The following is a 23,598-nucleotide window of genomic DNA, read 5'->3' on the forward strand; positions in this document are numbered from 1 at the left end:
AATATAGAGAATCTACACTATAAAATACACACATATACACAAATAATATATAAAATAATACACATAAATGTGTGTAGCTTGCATGAAATATATTTACCTGGAATATGTTATGTGCAGCTTCTTCCTCACCAACACCCCACAGAGCAGCCCAGGGTGGGGAAGATGGTTTTGTGGGTGTCTCACACCCCAAGAGCTCTGCCTGTTTTATAAACCCCACCTCCCTCCCCTGCCCCAGCACCACACGGCCACGGCTCTGACATAATAATAATTTATTGGTTCAAATGACATTTAGTACCACATTTGTCTTACCAGTGACAGAACGAATGCACACAGCTGATGAGATGCTCTCAGTTACACACACCAACCTAAGGAACGCGTTGGACGGGTCCGTGTCCGGGGCTGGTCCTTTTGTGGACGCCAGAAATTTCATTTTTGGGTAAAAATCCAGCACCTGGTGTGCAGGTCCCAGCCCGCCCGCCCCGACTGCAGGAATTACAGTGCTCAACACCGCGCTGAAACGTCACTTCAAGCAGCTTTTTTTTTTTTTTTTTCTTCTTGGCAGGAAAAGAAAAAAAAAAATCAACCAAAAAAAAATTTGAGAATTATTGGGGAAAAAAGTGCAACCACCAAGATTGGAGAAGGGACGTGCCTGCTGGGGGTGGGCTGGGACAGGCTGTGATGTGCCTGTCAGCAAAACTGCACCTAAAGCTCAACCCCCCCAACTCATACCAGGCTCCCAAAAGGGTGCAATCCCCACGCAACCATGACAGAGGAATGACCCAGGGAGCAGAGCACAGGCCTGGCCCCCAAAGCTCTGCTTCCCCATCATCACCTCATGGGTTGGTGTCTCCCTTGCAGGGCTGCAGGGTTGGGGCAACACTGCTCTGTCCCCATTGATTCCCCTCCTCCCTGCAAGTCCCTAAGAGTAATGGGCCTGATGATGCCCATTTCCTCTATTTCTAAATCCCATTTGACCCTGTCCAGGTGCAGCATCACCACCCCTCCACAGGGAGGTAATTTACTTATCATTTACCCCAGTGCCATGGGGAGGCCCAGCCGTTTTGCACAGCACCATTTCAGGTGTTTCCAGGCTGCAATTTCCCATCCCACGAGGATGTCACCGCTCGGGGACTCACAGCCCCCTGGAAAGGGCTGGCAGCCAGCCGGGACTGAGGGGATGCTCAGCTCCAGAGCCCAGGGACCTGCACATGTGGAAAAGCTCCATCTCCCCCTGGGATGAGCCACCAATAGTCTCTGCCATCCTGCTGAATCTGGGTGGGACACCCCTTCCAATGGGTGTGGGGTGATGGGGGGGTAGGACCACCTGTCCCATCCCATGGAGCAGCTACAAAGCTGAATTTCAAGTTGGATCAGCATCTTCTCCAAAGTTCCGCTGCCGTCCTTCTCAGCTTCCAACATGATCAAGTGAATGATGAGGGGAAAGGGAAGTATTATTATTATTATTACTGTTATTATTATTAATTATTATTTTAAACATTTCAAATAAAACCACGTTGTGTTGTAAACAGAAGCTCACTCCTCAGGTCTGCCCAGCCAGTCCCAGCTAAGGTTTATGTTTGAAATGGGCTTCCACTGAAAGGAAAAAGCAGAGAAAATAAAGTTAAAAGCAGGATAAGCAGTGGGAAGCAGTGGCAGCCCTGCATAAGCCCACCCTGTTAATGGTTCTTGTTGTGCTGATGCTCCTTGGCTCCGATTATTCTTATAACTGCACGACTGATCCTTACAGCACCATGGGCATCACACCAGAGGCAACAAAGAGGGAAGGATATCATCCTCCTCCTCCCAGTGTGAGCCCCTCTCTGCTCAAACAGCCTTTGTATCCTCTCCTGACACTGTTCATGGGCTGCCCTGCTCACATCATACAGGAGGGAGCGATGTCGCTGCATCCCCAATCCCCCTCCAGCCATCACATCCTCCAGCACTTGGGAAATAGCAGAGCCAAGGCTGACATCCAGGAAACACACCTGCATATTCCTGAGGCAGCATGGGCCGGCTGATGACTTTCTGAAAGGTCGTAATCCACTCCAGCTGGTCGTCCTCTGTCTCGCAGGCAAAGAGGAATTTCCGATCCGGGGTGACGATGGTTATCCCGTGCTGCCAGTGGTTTCCCTGTGTGGACGGTGGGAGCCCTTCCAGCACCTTGTAGCTGTTTTCCTTGCTCCCAATAAAAACTTCCCCTCTAGCAAAGGCATCCTAGGAGACAGCACAGCAGTCAGGCAGGTGTGAGTGTAAAGGGGGCACTGGGTCCCAGACAGTTGGAACCTGGCTCACCCTGCATCACCATGAGCCAAACCCCAACAGCACCAGCCACCCCAAGAACCCCTGCTCATCCCCCAGGGGCACCCACAATACAGCACCAACAGCAGGGAGCCAAAATCCAGATGCAGAATGCCCGGTGAACAGGGCTTCCAAAGAATTTTTGGTGAGTATCTATGAACAGAGCTACTGCACGCTGGACACGAGGCAGAACCACCGAGCAGTGACAGCTTCGTGCCCTCTTGGCTCTCCCACCAGCCTGACCTTCACTGCAGATTATTACTATCATTATTATTATTATTACTATTATTATAATTACTAGTATTATTATTGCAGATAATTCCCAACAGGCAGCCCAGGCACCCTCATCTTACCAGGGGATCTTTGAAATACATGAGCCGTCGGTCATCCATGGTGAACCATCGCTTCTTGAATCCCTCTGTTTGCTGAAGAGTCAAAAATGCTGGATTACACACTGAAACAGCACAGCTTCTCTCTTACCAGACATGATCCAGGAGTCTCAAGGCACTTGGAGGACCCTGATGGTCTGGGGGAGTTGAGAACAGGCAGCTTCTGGGTCATCAGAAGCCACCACAGCCAGGGGCTGGGCCAGCTGTACCATGGGGGCTTGCAGGAAAGGCCAGTGAGTTTGTGAAGTGGTTTTAGATTTTTTTTTTCATGTTTGCTCCCAGGTGATAAAAATGTATGGTGTTACAGCTTTGCCTCTCTGGTAAAATATAATATATGAGAAATATTTCATATCCTACCTTTGGCCCTGTTTTCTCCATGTATCCTTCCTTCAGGTAGTTTCTAGAAAGCTTTGGCACCAGCTGGGGCAACCGAAGAGGAGAGAAAAGAGAGCAATGTCAGGTTGGAGGGGGCTGGGAGGTCACTGGGTGTGCTGGGCAGGGCTGGGGGGTCACTGGAAGGAAAGCCCACACGGAGCTGGCCCCAGCCCTGAACCCACCCAAGAGGTGGGTGCAGAACCATGAAACATCTTTGAGCACTTCGCCAGCACAGTCAGCAGCCTCCAGGAGGAGCCCCAGGGCTGCCGGGGCAGCCAGAGAAGGAGCCACCCTGCACCTCAGAGCCGACTGGACCCCTCCCAGGTAATTAGTGGAAGGCAATTAGATTTCAAAATCTACGGTCAAAGAGGTAGCAGGGAGTAATCAAGAACAACCAGCACCAGTGATGTTACCAACTGCAACCCCCAGCCCTGGCTGCCAGTGCAGCCTCTGGAATTAGATTAGCAAAGGGTAACACAATTAGCAGCTCCAGCACCCGGAAAATACAGCCAGAGATTCATAAACCAGGAGGCATTGACCTGCACACAAGAACTCATCCAGAGGCCTGGGTATGGCACTGACATCCTCCTGCTTTCATCTTTTCTACCTTACAGCCTTTGTTTCAGCTTTCTGGTATTACAGCAGCAGGAAGACGCTGACAGCTTCCACACACATGGCAGTGCTGGAGTTACACACACGACTCACATTGTGAGGGTGAACATGTGTGACTGCACGTGCATGTGCTTTCCAAGGCTGGGTGTTGGGAGCAGGTGCTGCACGTGGGCTCGACATCCCACCACAATCATTTCAGCCTGGTAATTGTAAAACTCTCCGAAGGATGGAGCACTCCCCAAGCCTTCCAGCTTGTTAACAAGATGCTAAAAATGAGCAAGAGGGGAAAAGGAAATTAAAAAACCGACCAAAACTGCAGGAGCACTCACATCAACATCGCTGGCTCCAGGGAATGCCACTTGTAAGTAATGGAAACGTGCTGCCCGGATGGCGTTGAACCAATCCACTATTTCCTAATAAAGAGAAAGAAAAGCACAGTGAGGAACATAGTCTGCACACCAAATAACCTGGTCCTGCTGCATTTTATCTCTCTGATTGCTGTTCCCAATGCCAGAGCACAGTGTAGCAGCAGTCCTAAAAAATACAGAATACAGCAAACAGGCAAAGGATGGGGAACATCTGCCTGCTGTCCTGGGCTGCCAGATGTGCACAGAGCTCTGCAGCAACCAGTGAGCACCAAGGGGCTTTCTGCAGAGGGAAGGATTTAAACACATCTTTGAACTGGCAAAACCAACCCCAAATCAGCATTTGAGATATTGAGCCTGACCTTATAAAATGGCTTGGTATGTGCTGGCTGGTGCAAAAGCAGCCTGACACCCCCGCAGCCCCCTCACTCCCCCTGCCCTCCCAGCCCCTCTGGCAGGACATCTGAGCAATGCCTGAATCCCACCCGAAATCTAGCAACATACTTCAGTGTCTTGCTAAAAGAATAGCTAAATATGTCTTTATCTTTGTATCCCACTCTATCAGTTATGTCTGCGAGTCCTTTAGAGAAAGCCACAGTGACATCTATGTCCAAGCTCAGTTCCCAGAAGCTCTGGCACTTTGTCCTTTGCTTGGCAAAATTCTGTCTCCATTTTTTGCCCCCTAAAAAATAGTTGTTTTATAACTTGCTTGTTTTTAAACTCATTTTTTCATTTGCCTCTGGTGAGACCCACAGAGCTTGTATTGTGCCAGATGCCTCTTTGAAGGTTTCACTGAGAAATGCCACATTAATTTTAAGCACTCGAACATTGCCTTGTGGTCTGAGGGTGTGAGAAAAGGAAAGGCATGTTGGAAGGGATATTTACAGCTTCCCTCCTTGGGATGCTGGGATGCTGAGCTGTGGGAGAGGGATGCTGAGCTGTCCAGCTGTCACTAATGCACATGAAGCTTCACACATCAGGGACATGTTCAATGAGCCAGACTTAATCCTAAAATAAACACTGTCAGCCCTTTCAGGTGAGGTCGCTGTAGTGTAGGAAAGATCATATCAAAGGAGAAGTCAGCCCTCAGTAAGATTTAAACTTTTTTATGCTTTAAAAATGATTGGGGTGGGGGGAAAGGCTCTTCTGTGAAATTTGTGAGATCTCAGTTTTAAGGAGTTGAATTGGGGTTTCTCAAAAATGGTCTGATATGGCAAACAGCCATCTTCAAATATTTAAAAGCTTTGTTTTGGTTTGTTAAGCTACTTCAAGTTGAAAGGAAAAACTCCCGAAACATAATATGACAAACAACATTTTGGAAAACTCTGACCTGCTTGTCTGAGGTTTTACTCACTTATCACTTGCTTTCCTTACTCTAAGCAGCTAAGGAGATCCCAGATACCATCACAAAGAGGATCAGCAAGAGGAATTCACTTCTGAAGTTAATGATGACCAAACCAGGCAGGAGATAATAACCAATGAGCTGCAATGTTAAAAGGTTGTTATCTCATGCAATCACCTACTGGATGGCTATATATATATACATATATATATATACATACATATATATACATACATATATATATACATACATATATATACATACATATATATACACATACATATATACACACATATATATATACACACATATATATATACATACATATATATATACATACATATATATATACATACATATATATATACATACATATATATACATATATATATATTTATCTATCTGTGGGTCTCCTTCTTGATCATGATGCAGAAAAGCAGAGGCTGAAACCCTTGCTGACTTCCAGCAGTCAATTCCTTTTGGGATATTGATCACCCATCACCAGAAATGGGGTTTGATCAAATTCTTCCCTGTGAGGGTGGTGAGGCCCTGGCACAGGTTTCCCAGAGAAGCTGTGGCTGCCCCACCCCTGGAAGTATTGAAGGCCATGTTGGATGGGGCAGCCTCCAGTCCCAAAGGGCAGGAACTTACCCCAGAGTTTCATCTTCTTGCAGCCCTCACTCAGCCAAAGGGACAGACCAATTTCAGGGTAGTCCAAAAAAATTCAGCCAGGTCATTATTGGATGGCAGGAGAGCACATCCTGCCAAACTACTGACACAGTGGAGCTACTGCATGAGACCGGTGACACTGCTCCTTCCACCAGCCCCCTACAGAAACCTCAGCACTTTAAACCCCAAACCCAAAACACAGTACAACCCTGACTGCACTCCTCACAGCTTGGCTAAGCAAACCACCAAAGCCCAGCAAACCACAGACACAGGCATGATGGTGGGATGCAGCTTTCACAGGAAAGAGCTTCTTCCTCTTATTCTGGTTTAAATTGCAGCCAGAAGGTGCCTGAGAGTGACCTGAATGACACTGTGCTGTGCTTGCACAAGTGGTGCCTGTTCTGCACCATGGGACTTGCACATCCCACCAGGCAGAGTGGAGGATGGAGGGGAGGGTAAATTTTTGAGCAGCCTCAGACCCATGAGCCCTCTTCTTCACATCTCCCTTCAGAGGCATCAGAGCAAGGGATTTGTTTCAATACAAACACAAATATTTGCATTTTATAAAGGATGAGGCAGGTAGAACAACAATTCCTCACTTCTCCTACAATCCAGTTTGCTCTCCTTTGGTGAGTCTTTGGATTAAGTCCCCTCATCTTTCATTGCTCCATCCACCCCGTCTCCTTCTCCAGGCACTGAGGAGCCTCCCTTAAAAAATCCTCTTCTCCCAGGTTGCAAGCAGAGGAATAGCAATTCCTTCCATTTGCATCTTGTTACTTAGAAGACACATTTTGCCACCTTTGTGCTTGGAAGGACATGACAAACATGCTCAAAACTTGTTCTGCATCCTGTACCCCCATTCTTTCCACCCCCTCCCAGCAATTCCAGGCTGGTTAGAGCCTGGTGTGCCACAGGCTGGCTCTGGGCAGCACTGACCTCCAGGACCACAACCCAACCCTTCTCATCACTTCTGTGCCCTCACCTTGCCATCTTCATGATAGACAAAGATGTTCCTTGTGCTATTGTCCTTCAAGTAAGTGATCTGCAGTCCGTGTGGGTTCCCAATTTTTGCAGGCTGGAAAGTCGCATTTAGGTGTTCGATCTTCATAATTGCTTTGGGTTCTTTTGCCTGAAAAAGACAGCTGAGTGAGCAAACACCTGAGAATTGGCTTTCAAACCAGAAAGCAGTTCATTTGGTCAGAAAAAACTCCTGATTGAGGCCATTAGCTAAAAAGACCTGATTCCCAGCCCACAAAACTACCTGGTGATGAGATATCAGAGGCTTTGCTTGGGCATCAGTGAGTCCTTCCCGCCAGCCTGGAAAAATGCTCTGTTCTGCAAAATTCAGCAGAGATGCAAAAAAATCCTACAGACTGCTAATTAACAGGCCAGGATGCTTTCTGCATCTCCAGCACCCACAGCCAGTTCATCCATGTCCCAAAAGACAGAGGATTATCCCCCTTGCCAACATCACACCTGGGTGCTCAGCTGGCAGGGACACCATGTGCATGTCCCCATCCTCTCACATGAGCCACTGGCTGCTGACTCTGCTCCTCCCCTTGCCTTCCAGACTTGGAACTTTCTTTTCAGAGGCACAAATATAACCCTTACAGCCCATCTCTTGGGTGGGTTAGCCCAATGGAGAGCCTGGATCAGGCCCTCTCAGGCACCACCCCAGCTGCAACCTCTGTGGCAGGTACCACCATAGCACTGTTCATCTTCTTACATGAAAGAAGTTTACCATCTTTTAGGACTGCCCTGAGAAGTGAACCAGCAAGTGTGAATAAGACATTCCAACAAATACAGATCAGGCACTTGGTAACACCAGGTTTAGGGCACAGCCAGAGTGCACAGAAGGTGCTATGGTCCCCAGCACCAGGCAGAAATCTTGAGCTGGCAGAGCTGTTAGTGCCACTTTGAGAACTTGGGGACTTGCCATGGACACACAACCGTTGTGGGTGACCACGGAGGGGGAAATCCCAGCACAGAGGACATGTCTAGACAGCGCTGTTCCCACCACAGCTGTGGTCAACAACGAAGCAAAGCAGCTTTAAACTATCAGAGCAGTCAAGAGTGACTGAATGGGGCTGGTGGGACTTTCACTTCTCCCTCAGTAAGGACAGGCTCTCTCCTCTCCATGAGATGCAATTGCACCTTAACAGACCAAGCTGAAGGAGAAGACGGTGCTGTCAAAGCCACAGAGAAGTGTGGGTGGATGCTCCCCTCCTCTGCAGGTTGTGGCTCATCATGACACCACAATTGCATCAACTACTTAAGAAAACTGTCTGGTGGCTTGTCCTGGGCTGCTCTCAGCTGTGATGTTCAGGGAAGACCCAAAGATCAGATAAAACACCTTGGCTTCCCCCAGTATGTGGTGCAGAACAGTGGAGTGTCCATCCATTCATCACAAATGCAATTTTCATGGTTACGGCTCCATTTCTCACTTACAATAATGAAATGTGCTCTGGGGAAAAAGACCAATGTTTCCATACTACTTGACATGGGATCTGAAAACAGAGAGCTTTCCCTCCAGATTGCATGTCATGCTATGCAAAGGATGATTCAGAACCCAGTGACCACTGTGAGGTGGTGGTACCTTCATCACAAGCTAACCATCACTATGAAACCCATGTCAGCTGGATGGTGCAAAGCCAGAACTGGCCAGATGGGGCATCTCACCATGACTGTGGTGGTGGAGCACAAGCAAACCCTACTCAAGAGAGCAGTGAGCTGTACCTGGTGCTTTTGTCCTGGAGCAACTGGGGGTTCAGTGCTTACAGAAACTGTAGAAATAAACTGGTGGCCCAGGAATCCCATGTTCAGAGATGCTCTCACAGCTGTGATCTGCACAGAGCAGTCCCAGGTACTCACGTCATTTTTGTTGAAGTACTTCAGTGCACCTTCTCTCTCCGATAACACGAACTTTCGGCTCAAGAACTGCCCGTTGTCACGTCCTCTCTTCCACAGAAACCCTTCTCGGTACCCTGCAGCAGAAAGGAATGGCAGAGAACCAGGGATAAAATCCTCTATTTAAAAAAAGAGTTGGGGTAAAAAAGAGGAGATGGAGCCCTGACTTCAGAACTAAGCAGACCAAGTGTGTGGCTGTTTCGCTCGAGACACAAATAAAACAGGCCTTCTCCTTCAGCTTTGCCCTTTTCATTCCACCCTTGTTCTTTTCCAACAGTTTGTGCTTCAGATGTCCCTGCTCTGACACTCAATTTAAGATATAATTATACAAAGAGCCCCACTGAAATGGTGTTCCCTTTCTTAGTTTCACCCCTTTTCGATTTTTGCTCTCAGGAATTTTGGCTCTCAGGAACGAGGATTTTAAAATTAAAAATTATGTTTTATAACAACTTCCAAATAGTAGCTAAACTACCTTTTTTTTCCCCCGTATGCCAAATGGCACATTAATGCCTCTCCTTCACCTGCCTGCTACAAGCCAGTGGTGTGTGGAAATTCCTTATTCAGCCTGCTTTTCACTTGTCCATCCCAATACAGATTCGATTAAATCACTGATGAAAAGATGTAGAAAAAAATCCCTCAACTAGTTCCTCAACATTGGTTCTACAGTTACAAGTGAGATAAAATGTTTCCATGATGTTAAAACCTAAAGCAAGAAAAAATTCACACACTTCTGCTGGACTTACGAGATCCTGCACCAAATACTCTCTCCAGTTCCTCAAAGATATTTTACTCAACATCAGACAAAGTCATCGCTGTCTGCCACAAATACAGCCAATGGCCAAGCCTGTGGTGATGCTGAATGCAAGCCTTGCTGAACTGCATGGAAGTGGTGGAAATATTTAAAGCTCTCAGCAGCTTTTCCTTTGTCTCTTTATTCTATACAGGGCATGTGCTGCAGCAAGGCTTGATTTTAAAATGCAGGGCCTCATCCTGCCCCCCTGAACAGGTAGATGCTGCCCCTCAGGAACCAGCCCAAGTGTTTTCCTTTGGGGACTGTCTGCAGGGACACCCCTCCTGTAATATTACAGCTCACTCCCAGGGTGAGCCAGCACGAGCAGAATGTGCACCTCTCCTCCCATGAGATCCAGCAGCCCCTGCTGCCTGTGCTCCCACAAATCCACAGCCAGGCAGGCCCAACAGACACCAAGTCCCTGTCACTGCCCAGAGATGCAGATGGGACAGCCCAAAGGCCTCAGTTATCCCATGGCCAGAGCCAGCACCTGGTGATGACACACCACTGACCACCTAATCCTTTCACCTCCAAGCTCTCTCCACCCCTCCAGTGCAGGAGAAGTGCTCCACCCCACCAGAGCATTGTCACCCGTGTGCACCAGCCCAGTATCCCAGGGGACTGATACCAGACACATCAGGAGAATAACAAGGCTGAAGGTCTTTCTCTAGTGCACTCATCCACCTTGAGAGAGTCTTCCCCAAAGCCAGGAGCAGACCCAGCTCATTCAGTCCATCAATTCAACCCTATCCCACTGTGGGTCTGCTGGGTACTTTTTCTAGAAAAAGCCCCATGGGAGGGCACTTGAAGAGTCAGAAAGAGAAGAACCCAGAGGGAGCAGGATTGCCCCAAGTCTCCCTTGCTCCCCAAGAGCAAGGGGAAATAGCCAAGGAAGCCAACAAAGCCCGACCAAGGGCTTTGGTGCAGGAGTGGCCCAGACTCCTGCTCCTCCTGCGCTCACATCACTGTCGTGGTAGAACCGCTGGGGAGCCGAAGCTCTGACTGACGCAGAGTCAGGTGCTGCTCCCTGCCAGGCTCTATCAGCAACCCCACTACACAGCCTAAGGCAGGATGTACACGATGGAGCTGGATAGGAGAATGTCTCCCTGACAGGAGACAGACAGGCAGGAGCTGATGCCCAGCTGATACGTTTGTGAAATGCAAGATTTGCTCAACACGAGGCAGAGCTGCTGCCAGGGCTCTGATGGCTGGGGATGGCCAACTGCTCTCCTGAATGGCAACACGTGAAGCAGTTTGCTCTCAGAATGTGTGGTTTGGAAACCAAGGACAGGTGGTTTCTGTTCCTGAAGGGTGCTGGGTTTTAATGCCAAGCCAGTTGGAGCAGCAGGGGAGTACTTCAAAAGTCACTGCTATTCAACCCACTGAATGGCAGAGATGATTTCAGAGCCTCCCCACTGATATTTGGGGAACACTGATATCTTGCAGCGGGATGGAGAGAGCTGGGCATAGAGGAAAGGACATCAGCATCAAACAACAAAGAGGAGAGACAACGTGAGAAGGACAATGACATCTCCAAATGCAAACAGGGGGTAATGAAGAAGGAAAGCCCATCTTTTCTTTCAGGAATCCCCACCTGGGGTTTGCTTGGCTCATCAGAGCATGATGGGCACACAGAGCTCAGTTTTCAGAGCAGCTCAGCTCTACAAGTCCTGGCTCATCCGTTCACTCATCCTGAGTGTTTCATTATGAACATCTGAATGGCAAAGGATGCTGCAGACATTCCTGGTAAAACTTGTCCCCCACCAAAACACCTTTTTTGTGATTACTCTTAGCTCTTAAGAGATGAAGAAAAAATTGTTCTGCATCTCCCCAAAGATGACCTCAAATCACTGCAAATCTGTAAAGTCTACCTAATGGCCACCTGGCAGATGGGCACTGTAACAGCTGCATATATGAAGGAAGAGAAGCCCAAAGAGGTTTGGTGAGCTGCCCAGGACAAGGCTGTGAGCCAGTGTTGATGTCAGGCTGGAAACCCTGTTTTCCCTGCCCTTCTTACATACAGATATTTAGTTATTTTAATCTTCTCTTTCTAACATTTTGTGGCAAACACAGTATCCACTCCCCAGTATCCTTCCACTGCAAGGAAGAATTAAGAAAACCCAACACAACTAAGAGTTATCCCTCACATGCCAGCTCTTCCCAGACAGATTGCCTCAGCAAAAGAGCTCCTGGCTGCTCTGACAAAGCCAGCTGCTGATTTCAGTGCTCTTCAGTACAGATTTCTGCTTGCTTCTTTTCTTTTTTTTTCCTTTTTCCTTCCCTCCCTCCCTGCCTCCAGGGCTGCATCCTTGGGAGCTGCTCCTCTGCTCTGCCCAAACCTGCTGCCTGCATCCCTGTCAACATCCATCAGTGCAAACCACTGTGAACTGGACTTGAACCCAACATGAACCCAAACAGGTTCCCCAGGCAAACAGTGTCAGCAAGACATGTCCTCAATGTCCCGATCTAAAGGGTTGTGAAAACAACTAGAGAAGGTGCTGAGAAACAAAACTGCAGGAGGCTGAACAGGCAACAGATCTCACACCAGAGGGCATTGGAGTTGGAAACCAAACCCTCTCTTCCTTGTCTCTGTGGGCTGAACCACCTTAGCAATATTTAGAGTTCTCTGGCCACATCCAGATCTTCCTGGGTGGTGAGGCCCTGGCACACGTTATCCAGAGAAGCTGTGGGTGCCCCATCCCTGGAAGCACTCAAGGCCAGGCTGGACAGGGCTTGGAACAACCTGTGGAAGGTGTCCCCGCCCAGAGCAGGGGTTGGAACTAGATTTAGGTCCCTTCCAACCCAAACTATTCTGGGACTCTATGAAGGCTGTTCTGCTCATGTTGAAGCTGAACAACCACTAGTCCTACAACACCTGCTGTTCACTGGTGTTAGACTGTGCAGCATCATGTCACCAACACTCTGCCAAGGCCCAGAACGAGGGATGCAGCTGCTTGCCATCATCCCACTGATCACCAGCACCCAGCTGTGACTGGAGAAAGGACTACCTGCTGGAGAGCGCCTACAGCCACCCTTTAGAAATACCATTTTTCCTTTGCTAACACCGCTGCTGTTTGGATGTCAAGTTTTCTGCATCACTTCAGCTGTCTGCCAAGGAGGAAAATCAACCACTTGCCTTCACAAGCTGCTGTGGCACAAACCTGTGACACTTGGAAAAAACCCACCAAGCAGTCGTGACAAAGTTAGCCAACAAATGGCACGTAATACAACCTGAAACCACACAACCCAAATGGGTATTTTTGACCTGTTTCCAAGGTAAAATAAGGAACTGGCACTTCCACACTCACTTCATCACCACAGCTAAAACTCTGGGAGCAAAGAAAACAGGGACACCCTCTTGGTTGATTTAAAAGAAGATAGTGCATGGCCTTGTGTCAGCTCAGGTGGGCTGGTGTCTGATGCTCCTTCAAGGCAGGTAAAACTGGCAGGACCCACTGGGTGCTCTGGTGTAGCCCAGCCTTCTTGCTGTCTGAGGGGCTGCAGAGGAAGCAAGGGAGAGGACTTTCTATCACGAAAATCTGATGTAGCCACCATCTTTCTATCTGACTTCTGCCAGCAATTGGTTCAAGTTCCCTATTTCTTAAGAAGAGGGATATTGCTACTTCCCCACCTCAGAAAGCTGTTACAGTGCTTAGTTAATGATGGGGGTTTTTGGTCTCTGAGAATGTGGATTGCAGGAAGTACCCAGAATCAGTTTTAGCCTTTGTTCCCAGAGAAGAAAAAACTCTCCTGACTAAGTGGATCAGATCCACTGTGCAAAAACCATGCATGGCCTTTGCTTCTGCCATCTTAAGTAAGGCATTATAAACTGGGACTTAAAACCACATCTGCTCTTCGGTTTCTTTGGCACTTTACTTTGCAGTTTCATATGCAATACCATACCCAAGCCCAAATGCATCATTATGTGGTTTCTTGCCCTCTTCTCTCACTGCAAGACAAAGCATGGGAGGCTGAAATAGGAGAAAAAAAATGTACTTGTGGGAGTAATCCAACGGCAATCCCATTTCCTAGAGTTCAGGTAGCACATCTCCTCCTACAGAAGCAGGTTTCCCTTCCTCTAAGCAGTTAAAGTGTGTTGACCCCAATTCAGAGCTTTGGAGAAGATACAAATACAACTCCTTCACTTTGCTGCTGAAATTGCAGGGTATATATCTCCACTCCTCTGTGTGTCAGGAGCTGAGCTCTCTGCTGTATTAGCATTGTAAGATGTTAATTAAGGCAGAATGGGGGATAGGTACTCACTAGACATGATGTGGCCACCTTTTCTGAGAGGTTAAGGAACTGCATAATTATGTGGAGCAGTTGAGTGGTGAATCCTTGACATTCCACATCCCCTCTGACCCCGGTGTCACAACCTCCTTTTAAAACAAAGAGTATGAAGGACACTCCTTCCAAAATAACCCCCCCACCATCCAAAGACAGAGGGCTGGATGGAAAAGATGGCATATTCTCTGTTTTCCCTACAGACTGGACTTGTAATAGGGCTGCCTAAAGAACTGTGCCTCTTGTTGGGCCTCAATGTAAATGGTTTGGTTTGATTGCTCTAAGTTTTAATATATTTCTTCCTGTAGCATTCAGCCACCATCAAAGCAAGACATTTCAATTACTTCAATCTGAATATTTTAAGCATTTGCGTTCCGATACAAGTTGTAAAATAAGGAATACTAAATTTTCTCATGGAGTGAAAACATCACTCTGTCCACATCCTCCCCATACATAATGCAGCCCTCCTGCAAGCAGGGTCAAGGTTGGTCAAACCCCTCAGAGCTTTCAGTCAAAGCTGCAAACACCACCCCACTCTGCTGCACAGCACCAGCAGCTTGCTTTTTTGCCTTTGTTTTCCCTGTCTGCAGCTGTGCTGAGGAGCTTATAACTTCCCTACAAACAATTCTGCAGTCATCTCCAGATAAATACGCTTCCTGCTGGTCCCATGTTCAGCAGTGTAGAGACAGGAGTGTTGAAGATCTCAGCATCCCGATGCACAGGAGGCAGAGGGGACCTGGAGGGCTTGCTAATGAGATGGGCATCCTTCCCCCAGGGCTTCTCCTGCACCGACCAGGTGAAGAGCCACCAAGAGCTGCTACTGTTTGTGCACAGTTCAGCGCTTCAGAAATTAAAACCTCAGCAAGGAGTGAATGAGGACGCGTTCAGGGATCCTGCAAACCCATCTCTGCCCCCAGGACACCTGGGAGATAAGCTCTTGGTGCACCTGATGCAAGGTGGGTGCCTGGCATGTCTCACCTCACAGTCACAGGCTTGAGAAGGGAGTGATCTCCCTTCACCTCCCTTTAGAGAACTCTTCGTTCCCAGCTAAGACAACACAACCTCATCGCACCTCATCCAGCCAGGCAAAGGAGCCTAAGACCTCCCTTGTGCAGCACCCTGACACCCACAGCAGCCACTTTCTCAGGCAGGCACAGTTTGAGGCCAAGTTTCCCAGCTCTTAATCAAACAGTCGTCCTCTCTTAATGAGCACTTAGCATCCAAATTACCTTTCCTAAAGGCCATTTTGCAGAGAAGGGTTTCCTGTTGCCATCCAGTCTGCCTCTGCTGTCTTCCCGGAGCTCATAAAACAATTATTGTCCCGCTGCATTGTCGAGCCTCAGCTATGGATGCAAGCAGCTGATGAGATTGATTGCTTCCACAATACCCAATTAACCCACTCACTCTGCAAACGATTGACTTAATCAAAGGCAATTAGCGCTTGAATGGCTACATCAGACAGAAAGCCAGGATTTAGTAGATGATTCAGATAACACCATACAGACATCTCCTTGGCCTTCTGAGGGAAAACACCATCACTAATGCTCAGCTCAGAGCTGGAAGTAGATGAAACCTCAGGTCGGTGGTGAGAGGTGGCACAGAAAACACAAGGGAGAAGGAACACACATTTCCCTTTACTGATGAAGGGGAATTTGAAAAAAACCGATGTGATGTTCCCCTTTTCCTCCTTTTTCTGCTCATGCAGGACCCGGAGCACCTACCAGTTGACCAGACCTCAACTACCAGCTGTCATGAAATGGTATCTTTGGTCTCTGACAGCTCTGGATACTCAGTCCCCCAGTGCTGGAGGTACAGGGCTCTCCCATTACCAGCCCTCTGAGGAAAGTCAAATGTGTTTTACAAAACCACCTTCAATATTGATTTCTTCCAAGGCATCTTCTCCCACAACGTAAAAAAGATGCCCCAAAAGAGCCAATTTGGAGGCAGGACCACATCTCTGCAGAAATACAGGTGTTTAGTGTCCTCAGAGACTGTTTTTCCTCTGGTCAAATCACACCAAACCAGCACAGCCAAAACCATTCAAAGCCTGAGCATGGGATGAGCAACCCAGGTCCCCTAAAATAGAGGACAGAGACCATTTTAGAACATGTGTAGAACAACTTAAAGGTTGAAGCCAAGCATGGAAAACAAACTCTCCAGATCACTGCAAAAAGACATTGTCATCTTGCTTCATCCTGAGCAGCAAAACCATTGTAATAGAAAAAGCTGTTAGTTCAGCTACCCAGCTGCTCAGATAAATACGGAAAATAGAGCCAAATGCACCATATCCATGGAAAAAAAATGGGGCTGAGCTTAACTACACATCAAGATCCTGAGTCTGACAGAAAGAAGACGAGGTCTGTCCCCATACACATGTGGCATTTAAATGCAACGTTGGTCCCTGGGTTTCCAGTCCCATTTAATGTCATTGTGAATACACTTCATTGCTGGCTCACAGCTGAAAATCCAAATTGCTTGCAAGCAAAGCCCCAATAATAAAGCTGAAATCCATTAAGCTTGTGATGTTTGCCACTATTTAAATCTGATTAAAATTGTACATGACACCACTAAGCCGAACATTCAGAAAACACTCCTGTCAGGTCTGATGTTTCCCCATGTAATCCAAACCCCCTCTTCTTTCACCGGGTTGTCAGCTGAAAGGAGCCATAATAAGAGATCATGTACCTAATCCAGCTTCCTAAGCTGTTTTTAACTGGTTTCTTTAATCACATGTTATGATTCCCTACGGAGCAGCTCTCAGGTGACAAAGACATTAGCACAGTCATTCATACTCCCGGAAGGTTTCTCAGATGGGATCACTTTTCCCCCTGTGCCGACTGAGTGTGGCCGGAACGAGACACACGAGGTGCCTCTGTGGAGCCAGGGCAGCCATCAGGGGCATGAAAGGTGGGAAATCGCGGCATCAGGAAGTGACAGCCAGTGGGCAAGAGACTGCAAGGTAAAGTGGTGCAAAGGACTCTTATCAGAGAAAAAACTTCTTTTAGCGGAGTGATATTGATCTCCCAGTGAGCACTCACCTCCCCTGAAAATGCTGCGTGGGAACAAATATCAGGAGAAAACACCAAAATATACAGTTCCCAAGTCTTCACCTGTCTGCTTCAGGCATATCAGGTTTGGTAGAGAACACAGCCACATCCTCCCTCTTATCAGTTTATCTTATAATTGACCATCGACACAGTACAACTTCCGTGGTAACTTAATTACTGAGCAAGTGTTTACATATTAAAGATAAGACCATAGCTGACTGCTGCAGAGCAATTCGATTGTATCTACTGGGAGATGTTACAACCCCTTGCTACAGAAAATGTCTTTCCTGGAAGCCTTGCGCTTGCGTTATTGAGAATTGAATGTGGAATCTAATTTTACTTGGAAATCAAATGCTTCCTCTTCAAGTGGCATCCCTGCATACCCACCTGGGAGCTGCTGGCTGCTCAGAGAAAAAACCCTGTTACAGGTAAATAACCTTCAGGTTCTGATCTTTTGAAGCCAGTCTTTTATAATAAAAGGCAGATGAAAGCTGGGAGGTTCCCAGTGCGATGCTCATCCCATTTACCAGCACTGAGTGCACTCAAAGCCTGATTTAGATGGAGAGCTGGGCCAGAAAACGTTTAAGGACAGGCATGCAGTGCTAAGTCATAATAACACCTGTACAGCAGTTCACTTCAGGAGCTGAATTTTGAAAGCCAAACCGCTCCCAAACCACAGGGCAAGGATCCTCCTTGGGCAAGACATAAACACTTCAAAAAAAAAAATCCTCCCTGCAGCCACTGTGAGTTACTTGCACAGAAACTGCATGAGAGGATGTTCTGCAGCTTTCCCTCCTGGCATTTGGAGGAACTGCTGCCTCCATCCCACACTCATCCCCCCTGCCCACCACAGAGCTGGTCCTGCCTGGACCTCTGCAAGGCGAGGGAGAAGGCAGATGCAGCCCTCACACACAACTGCAATGACTCCTGTGCAGAAAGCAAAGAGGTGACATCCTGAAAGAGCTGGGGATGAGGAGACTTTTACCCTCCATACACACCACAGATGAGCTGCACCAACCTGCTGCTGAGGCTTCAGCTCGAAACACCTGCAAAGCACCAGGGACCACCCGAAGGTCTGGATTTCACACAGGCATCCTCAAAACCCCGCTATGGGATCAGGAGCCTCCAAGCCCTGAATAGCTTTAGATCTTTAGGAGTCTCTTACCCACACCAATAAATAAAATCTCAGCCTGGGTAGCTGCTCACACAGATCAATCCAAACAAGAATGAGATGAATTTAACCCCCAACAGAGCTTTACAGAAGTCAGCAGAGCAGTTCACCACAGATTTCAGACGGGTTTAAGACCCTCTGTCCAGGGCATCCTAGAACAAAGCATTTCCCCCACACAGGCAGCATTGCCACACAAACATAGATCATGGAAACCCATTCTCACATGCACATAACATTCCTCCTTCTTTGCTTTGAAGAGAAATCCAAAAGGCTTTGAGCATATCTACTGCAGTGCTAATGGCTCCTGAATATCTTTTGTTGAGCATTCAATACATTTACAGTCAAAATTTCATGCAGGAAAGAAGGGGTTTTTTTTAAATTTAGGACTTGTTCCTCTCTTGGCTGCTGGTGTTACAGCTGTCCCAGAAATCAGCCAGTACAGGATGATCTGGCAGCTGTGCTGTCAAGGGAGGAGTACTTGGCAGCGCAGCCGCAACCTCCAGGTTGCACAAGGACATTTGCACACCTTGATTTTTCTAAAACTATCACCCCCCATCCCCTGGAGCAGTGTAATCCCACTTAATGAACTCCTGGAATTATATAAATCAAGGATAAATTCTGTCCCAGTAATGCATTGACCAAAACTCTCACTGACTTTGCTGGGCTAAATTTTTTTCTTCCAGCCTCTGCAATGCGTGAAAGTTTGAAATTCACTCCCTGTGGAGCAGCCTCCTTGTCTTTTAGGTATTTTGGGGATATACTGTTTGTTACTGCTGTGCCACATAACCATGTCCCTCATGGGCTGCCCTGGTTATGAAACTGGAGGTGGTTGCTTTGTCTGCACCTCAACTGCAGCAGGATTTATAAAACCAGTCCTATTTAGTCAGCTGGGGAGCCACCTCCTAGTCCAGTTTCACTGTAAGCATCCAAGAAGTGAGGTGTGGACAACTCCTCTGCTGCCGAGGCTTCCCTGCTGCATCAGAGATTTCAAGGTGAAAAGGTGGGTGATCTCCCCATAGGGGAAAAATGCAGGTGGAAACAGGCTGGTGGTGGGAAGAAAAGCATCAGCATCAGCTCCCACTTTTGAGTCGAGGCTGATCTAGCTCAGCTACATCTCTGGCAAATTCCAGAAAAAGACATGACCTCACCCCAGAAAATGTTCTTTATCTGGTGAGAGACAGTAACTGCCCGACCCTGCACAGGTCTTCAACGCAAAACGGATCTTTCTTTAGTGGAAATTTAATTAAGCTAGGACAAGTTGCCATGAAAACAGCCTTTTCCATGTCCTTTGTTATCCTATTGCTTCCCAGTCACTCCCTTCTCATTAGCAGAAAAAAGATGCCTCAGCCTTTTGGTCCTCTGTCACTACACAGGGAATGTGAACGTGCACAGTATAAAACCATGGAGAAACACCAGGAGACCCCCAATAACTACCTTCATAAAGCATCAGAAATTGGGAAGGGATGGTTCTATTCTTTCAGTAAATGTTTATCACCAAAAACATGGGAGAACCACCTCTCTCCAGTTGGTATAGGTCCATTTATTGCCTGTAAAAACCCAAGGTTACAAGAACAGGCAGCCTTAGCAATATCAAAATACAGTATTTCAAGGTGGTTGACCTCAAATAGGGAAAGCTCAAGGACAGGAGTGAGTAATGATAATTATAGTTGGGGTGTTTCACATATTTATTGGTCTTATAGTCTATGCTCATCGGGTGGCCTGACTCTCCCAGGGAACACCTACAGCTCAGAGCATCCCCAGGGAGCATCCAGAGCACACCCCAAGACACAGGCAGCACATTCAGCTGCCAAGGGACTCCAAGGGGTGGAAGGGTTCAGACCATCTCACCCATGAGAAAATGCACTAGTTCAGCAAATTCAACTGACCTCAAACTGACCACAAATTAAATGCTTTTGGTTTGAGTTGACAAATGTAAACATTTCTGTTAAGGATGATGCAAAATGAAACAACATTTCTTAGGTGTGCTTTTTTGAGAGGCCAAAAAAACCCCCTAATGAAACATTTTGCACAAAGTGCTTAGATGGAGAAAAAAAAAGACCAACCTCCAACTATTTAAAATTTCATGAGGCAGCCCTTACCCCTTTCAGCAAGGTTCACTCCCTCGTTGCTCTGCTTCCCCTGCAACGAGCATTGCTGCTGCCTTACTTTTTGCACGAGAGCTGCTGCTCTCTGGCTAATTATAGAAGCTGGATCAGAGCTATGCTGAAGGCAGCTTGACAGAACCAGCTGTTTAAATTATAGCTGGATCCTAAACTAACTGTGAGCATCCAGTTTTAGCTCACAGTGGTGCTACCCCCTTCCCAGAGCCGGCTGCCAACGCCTTGCTTGGCCAACTGCTCCTCCTCCTCCAAGTTCAGACCCACAGGTCCTCACCTGCAATTTCTGGCTGCCTAAATGCTTTTCTGCTTTAGGGGAGCTGAAGACATCAGAGTATTTCTCTTTGCTAGATGTTTTGCTTCCTACAGCAGCTATCTGTAAGATCCATCACCGCCCCATCACTTTGTCACTGCAATGTTCATGGATTTCCTGGAAAGTGTAACAGCAGTCATTGGCCTCTTGCCATGGCCCAGAGAGGTAGAAAAAATAAAAATGCTCCAAAGTTAACTCTAAAAGAAAGGCTTTTGAGTTTGGAGCCCTTTCCTTTGCCTTCTGGTGGTGACTTTGAGCAATGTCTCCTTAGCAAGTCTGGGAAATGGTGCAGTATCTTCCTTTGATTCTAACAGAGCCTCAGGAGGCGGCCGTGCTCTTTCAGAAGGCTTGGACTGTGTCTGAATCAGCACTTCCAAATGCTCCTGGAAGGCACTGAAAGGCTGCTCCAGCTCCTGGTCATATGATGACAGTTCTGTGGAGACGTCAGTGCATCCTGGCACGGGAACAATGCCACGTGTGGGTCCCTGCCACGGGCCTGCTCCCCTTGCACAAGAAAAAATAATAATAAGACAAACACACTGTGATCTCCCCTTGCATTCTCCTCACTAGTTTAGTTTGTTAAACAGCTCTTTGATGTGCTTTGTCTTTAGTGCAGCGAAGACTGTGTTTGATGTTTACATCATTTGTATTGTGGAGCTGCTAACAGGGAGTGAGGCTGAGCAGGACCCACCACAGGCAGCTCCTCAGGAGGGCCTGTTCCCTCCACAGCCCCATCCAGACCCACTGCAGATGCTGCACTCTAGTCTGGCTGGGGATTAGATCTGCTGCTGGTTTCTTGAGTGGATTTTTTCAAGTGGATCCCTTTCTTTTCAAGGCAATTTAGCTCAGAATTTTTTCACCGTGGAGATAGGCTGTTGTGTCAGTTTTTGCTCTGCTCTGGATGAGGCTGCAGAGAGCAAAACTGACCTGCACACCATCACCCCCCCAACCCAGCCCCTTCCTGTGGTACCAGTGCCAGGGCACACTGAGGAAGAAGAAGTAGATATTTGTTTTAAAGGAATGGCTGCATTTCCATCAAACCTCCAAGGAGAGGATGGGGAAAGGTTTTTTGGAGCAAGTCCTGACAGGGAGTTGTGTAATGTTAAACACATAAAGGATTATATTGGAAAGACATAAAAAGGAGACTTAGCACCAGCAAAAGTGTCCCATCTGCTTCAGCTGAACATATTTTTGACTTTCCTATTTCAACCATTTAAATTTTTTCCAGAGCCTTTCATCTTCAACTGTTCCTCCCTATTAGACAAAAGTTTTGGGGGAAAAAAAATAACTCAGGCCTTAGTCCCCCTTTTCTGTACCCAAAATCCTCAGCACAAATGCCAGGGCATGGATGCAGACACCAGACCTCACACCCACCCACTGGGGCATCATGCCCTGCTCCTGGGGCTGCAAACATTGCACCTGACACGTGCCAGATGCTGCACAGGTGAGGACCAAGTGTGGGAGCTCAGACTTGGTCCCAGGGTGTGAGGAGGCAGCAGGACCAGTGCCCACCAAGCCTGGCTCCCAGCATGACTCATGTCCCAGCTGATGTCAGTGCCCAGAGAACAGAAGCCTCTCTGTGGCTCTGGCAGCATGAGAAGGAGGTTTCCGTGCCAGGCAAGGTTGCTCACTGGAAGGGTGCTTGTGCTTTAACCCCCTCCTGACAACAGCCTCCAGTGACCTGGGTGCTGGGTTGGGAGAACTGCAGGGTTTGGAGTTGTCCCTTGGACACTCATGCCCCCAGCCCTCTTGTGATAACCTCTGGACAGGGGCTGCTTTTTCAGGGCATCTAATGGAGCACCCAGAGCACTGGATGCAATCTGCACATAACGCTCTTGGGCACCCTTGAAGTGCTAAAACATTCTTATGCTCCCTTGAAAAGCAAACTGTGATGAGGTTGCATCCTTTTTGGAGAGGGCTAGAACCTGCTGCCACTTAGCCTGGCCTCCCACATTCCTCCCTGCATCCCTCCCTGCCCTGCTCCCCCAAGGCTCCTACTACTACGAAGAGAAGTGTCAGCAGAACCTGCACAGCATCAAGCTCACAGCAGGCTGCAAAACTCAGCCAAGAGGCCAAATTCTCCAGTATGGTCCTTGCCCAATCATTTTACTCTCTGGGACACTGAGACAGGGCAGAGGTCCCTGCCAAAGAGGTGCAGCATCCCTGTGCCCTGGGCTCCTCATTCAGACATAAATCCAGCCGTGTTCAGAGATCAGTCCCATCTCCAGCTCCCCCAGGGTACAAACACAAACTGCCAGGTGTGCCAGTGCCAAGCAGAGGAACTGCTCCTGGTGTCAGCTGAGAAGAGTGAAAATGCAGCCAGACTTTGGGACCCACCAGCCAAGACCTTATGGACAAAGGCAAGACTGAGTGCAGAGATTTGTAACACAGTTTTGCTGAAATCCAGTAAGAGCCAAACCGGGAGCTTTGGTGCAGCCAAATACTGGAACCAGCTGATGGGAATTCACTGGAAACTGTCATTTAACACAGGAGGCACCAGTGATGCAATCCTAGCCTGCACACCAAGCACCAGCACACACCGTAGGGAACTGGTGTCTTGACTTCCTACCACAAAACATCTCCCCTCTCATGTCCAAATCTCTGCTTCGCAAAAGTCAACACGAATTTTCAACAAAATACCAGGTTACCCTGGTTTGTGTTGCTTTTTAACCATGCTACTATTATTTTTTTATTTCCATCTCTAGGTCTATGAGTGATCTGCTTTACAGGGATGGGAAAGAGGGCCTAAGACAGCAGTACCAGAAAGCATCCCTCAGTGAGGGATCTCGTGGCAGCTGCATTTCCCAACGCATGCTGCTGCCCTGCATCACGAAAACTAATGCTTCCCATCAGTGAGGGACAGAGCAGAAAATTACCGAGTTTCCCCTCAAAGCTCAGCTCTAATACTTGAACCTTTCA

The 23,598-nt window shown here is 47.8% G+C and overlaps 1 protein-coding gene across 1 annotated transcript in view; it reads right to left on the reverse strand.

Moving 5' to 3' along the window:
* Positions 1-254: 254 nt before the first annotated feature.
* ADAP1 (ArfGAP with dual PH domains 1) overlaps positions 255-23,598 on the reverse strand; it is a 51,343-nt gene continuing 27,999 nt past the window's right edge. The window contains exons 5-11 of the mRNA XM_027656554.1: positions 8,922-9,034; positions 7,033-7,179; positions 4,004-4,087; positions 3,045-3,107; positions 2,652-2,723; positions 1,986-2,214; positions 255-1,593 (exon numbers count right to left, since the gene is read on the reverse strand). Coding sequence (XP_027512355.1) covers positions 1,565-1,593; positions 1,986-2,214; positions 2,652-2,723; positions 3,045-3,107; positions 4,004-4,087; positions 7,033-7,179; positions 8,922-9,034 — 737 coding nt within the window. The 3' untranslated portion in view covers positions 255-1,564. The remainder of the gene's footprint in view (positions 1,594-1,985; positions 2,215-2,651; positions 2,724-3,044; positions 3,108-4,003; positions 4,088-7,032; positions 7,180-8,921; positions 9,035-23,598) is intronic.

This window comes from Corapipo altera, unplaced genomic scaffold (assembly GCF_003945725.1).
Source record: "Corapipo altera isolate COAL_440 unplaced genomic scaffold, ASM394572v1 104, whole genome shotgun sequence".
Classification (NCBI taxonomy): domain Eukaryota; kingdom Metazoa; phylum Chordata; class Aves; order Passeriformes; family Pipridae; genus Corapipo; species Corapipo altera.